At 33.4% G+C, this 3,545-nt stretch overlaps 1 protein-coding gene across 1 annotated transcript; it reads left to right on the top strand.

Annotated features, from left to right (window-relative positions):
- Nucleotides 1–463: 463 nt before the first annotated feature.
- Nucleotides 464–2,888, top strand: LOC133333398 (uncharacterized). Its single transcript, XM_061541716.1, has 2 exons — nucleotides 464–1,024; nucleotides 1,261–2,888. The coding sequence occupies exon 2, from the start codon at nucleotides 1,469–1,471 to the stop codon at nucleotides 2,504–2,506; it is 1,038 nt and encodes a 345-aa protein (XP_061397700.1). The 5' UTR covers nucleotides 464–1,024; nucleotides 1,261–1,468; the 3' UTR covers nucleotides 2,507–2,888.
- Nucleotides 2,889–3,545: the final 657 nt, after the last annotated feature.

Genomic DNA, 3,545 nt, shown 5'->3' with positions numbered 1-3,545 from the left:
AAAAGTAGTCATGGACATTACATCAGAATCTATGGAAGAAGGTATAATTATTGATACCCATAAACGAGCACACCGGAACGCTGTTGAAAATAAAGCTCAAATTATGGAAAAATATTATTTTCCAAGTATGATGAAAAAAATTAAAAGAATTGTGAAATTATGTACCATCTGTAAAATAGGAAAATATGACCGACACCCCAATGACCCCAAATTATGCGAGACTCCTATACCAACATATCCAGGGCAGGTAGTTCATATAGATATCTTTTCAACCGATAAAAAGCTGGTATTGACTGCCATAGATAAATTTTCCAAGTATGCACAGGCAAGGATTTTAAACGGCAAATCTGTGGAAGATATCAGAAAATCTCTACGAGACGTGATATTTTTCTATGGAGTTCCGAAGACTATAATTATGGATAATGAGAAGTCTCTTAACTCATCCACTATTTTATTTATGATGAGAGACGAATTAGGTATTGAAGTTGTGACAACTCCACCATATAGAAGTGAAGCTAATGGACAAGTGGAACGTTTCCACTCTACATTAGCGGAAATAATGAGATGTCTAAAGCAGGAAGAAATTTGCAGAAACTTTGAGGAACTATTAGAAAAATCGGTGAACGAATATAATCATTCAATTCATTCGACCATTGATAGGAAACCAGTAGATATTTTCTTTGGCAGGACAGTAGACTTTTCTCCGGGAAGCTACGATAGAACTAGGCAAACAAACATGGAAAAGATCAAGGAAAAGCAACAAAAGGACATGAAATACCACAATAAAAAGAGAAAGGATTTCAAAGCATACATTCCAGGGCAAACAATATTCGTAAAAATTAACAAACGTTTAGGCACAAAACTTACTGAAAAATACAAAGAAGAAATTGTAAAAGAGGATAGAAATTCAACCGTTGTTACTGAAAATGGAAGAATTGTCCACAAAAAATTCATAAGAAATTAATCAGACAAAATATTTTGCAGGTTTCTACTGGCTGTAAGCCAATGCATGGGAGAATTTCGTGTTTTGGACTATTCAAACTCGAAACTTGTTGCAATTGATGTTGGGATAGCAAAGGTTCAAACTGGAACTTACAAACTTGTGCACATGTTTGACTTAGGAAATTACGAGAATGTAATACAAGATTTGGAAACTAGCATCTGGCAGAACAACGTAAAGCATCATCCTCTCCTACCTTTCCTTCACCATTCCCTTTCCCAAATAAAATCCTGTATCTACCGTTTAAAACCCAAGATAAGGTCAAAGAAATCTATTGACTTCTTAGGAAGTGCATGGAAATGGTTGGCTGGATCACCAGACCATCATGACTTCCAGATAATTCAAGAAAAAGTAAACAACGTATTGGCAAATAATAATAACCAAGCCATAATTAATCAGTTGTCCATAGAGAGATTGAATTTAATTGCTAATGCCACTAACAAAATTTTAAAGGACTTAAACAATAGTATGGAAACCTCTATAGAAAAGATAACGGAATTGAAGTACAGATTGGAAATCGTAAAAGAAGAAATTTTTAATGTAGAATTCGCCATTGAATGGGCGAAGGCCGGTGTAATCAATTCTTTTATATTTTCTAAGGTTGAAATTGATTTACTACAAAAGATATTTAACAATTCGGAAATACCTTTCAATAGCGTTGACGAATTACTAAAATTCGCAAAAATAAAAGTAGCATCTGATTCAGAAAGTTTAATTTATATTGTAAGCATCCCAACAACTAATAATGAGAATTGTAATTGTAACATCCTTAAACCTGTAAAATTTGCAAATTCCATTTATAAAATAAAATTCAATAAAATATTAATTTGTAAGAATAATCTATTAGGCATTAAGAATAAATGCGACAGTTATGAGAACCTGAGTATCTGCAGCGAGGAAAATACAGAGACTATTAAAGATTCAGATTGCATAGCCAATTTACTGCAGAGCAAACCATCCACGTGCGCTGTTACAAATAACGATGATATTCCATCCGTAGAACAGATCAATGAAGACTTAATATTTCTGAACCAATATTCAGGAGAAATTTTGATAAATGACTCCCCTTTAACTTTAAACGGAACATTCATTATTCACCATGCGGAGACAAATGTTACTATTGATGGACGATACTATTATGCGAAGAAAGAAACTGGAATAAAACCATTACCGGCTCTGGTACAACCTAAGGAAACAGACGAACAAATAGAAACCCTATCCCTTGAATTCATGAAATCTATTTCTATAAATAATACCAAAATAATAGAAACAATGCAAAAAAGAGAACGAATTAATTTTGGAATAGGCACTTCGATTTTTCTAACACTAACCATCATAATTGCCGTGATCCTTAGAAACAAGCGTTACCACAAAAATCCTGAGAGTAGCATAAAAATAACTACATCCGAAAAGGAAGACAAATTAGAGGAGATCACCACATCAGATACACCATGTCCATCGGCTGCCAAGAGGGTCAAAAGCCTAAATAATATTCCGTTTTTTTAACAAGGTGATGACAATATGTTCATACGAGGACGTATGAATTTAAAGGGGGAGGAGTTAAGGAGCAACATATTCATAATATTTTTGTGCTAAATATGATAATATGATCAGCCATGTGAACAAGTAGTGCAAATAGTTCCCATAATAAATGATATCAGGTTACATTATGGGAATAAGATGTTTGCTAAAATAAAACTGATGACACAGCGCACGTGTCGACAATGCTGTGAGAGCGGAGTTGGCAGAGACTTGCAGCGAAGCTAGCTTAAGTTCATAAACTGTTAATTTTAGTTTAGTTGCCATTTATAATCAATAAAATAAAGACGTGTTGATTCTCAACACGAAGTCTTTTTTAAAAATTAAAAATAACTTAAAAAGTTTTAACTTATATACAGTGGAGGACATAAATTTATGGACTACGAGGCCACTAAGTACATAAGAAAATGTATTGAATGGGTTTTCTGAAATGTGATTTTTAGAGGAAAGAGCTCCTCAAAATGTCTCTGTCACAAACGGAAAAACATTAATGAAGGGTAAATTTGTTGTAAATTGTAACGGTATCGTCGGATTCTCGCTACTTTGTATTTAGATTAAAATTGTCAATGCAGGACCTGTCTGCATTTCGATTCTTTTTCGGTATAATGAAATTTCAGCAAAACTTTATTTCTTAATTATCCCTAGATTACGCCTCTACACATATGTATATCCATAAATAGTTTCTAAACTAACCTAATTTACGCTATTACCTACATAATTCTAAAAATATGTAGACCAGATATTATAAGAGAATACCCCAAGGACCCATAAACGTAAATAGAAACGGCGCCTCATAATTGCATTACAAAGTGGCAATAATTTGCAATTGAAAATCATTGAAATGCTGTGTATCGCACAACAACAACAAAAGAAAACTCACGGCACGTACAATAAATTTGATTGGATGAACATCACAGGCAATTTGTTTAAATAAATAAAATCACCTGATCATATAGCTGTTGTTGTTGTTGTTGCTGCTGCTGCTGTTGTTTTTATACCTAAATAA

Source organism: Musca vetustissima, unplaced genomic scaffold, assembly GCF_032173495.1.
Source record: "Musca vetustissima isolate MV318-11 ecotype Yass unplaced genomic scaffold, APGP_CSIRO_Mvet_v1 utg4915, whole genome shotgun sequence".
Lineage (NCBI taxonomy): Eukaryota > Metazoa > Arthropoda > Insecta > Diptera > Muscidae > Musca > Musca vetustissima.
This window is presented reverse-complemented; position numbering and strand designations above follow the sequence as displayed.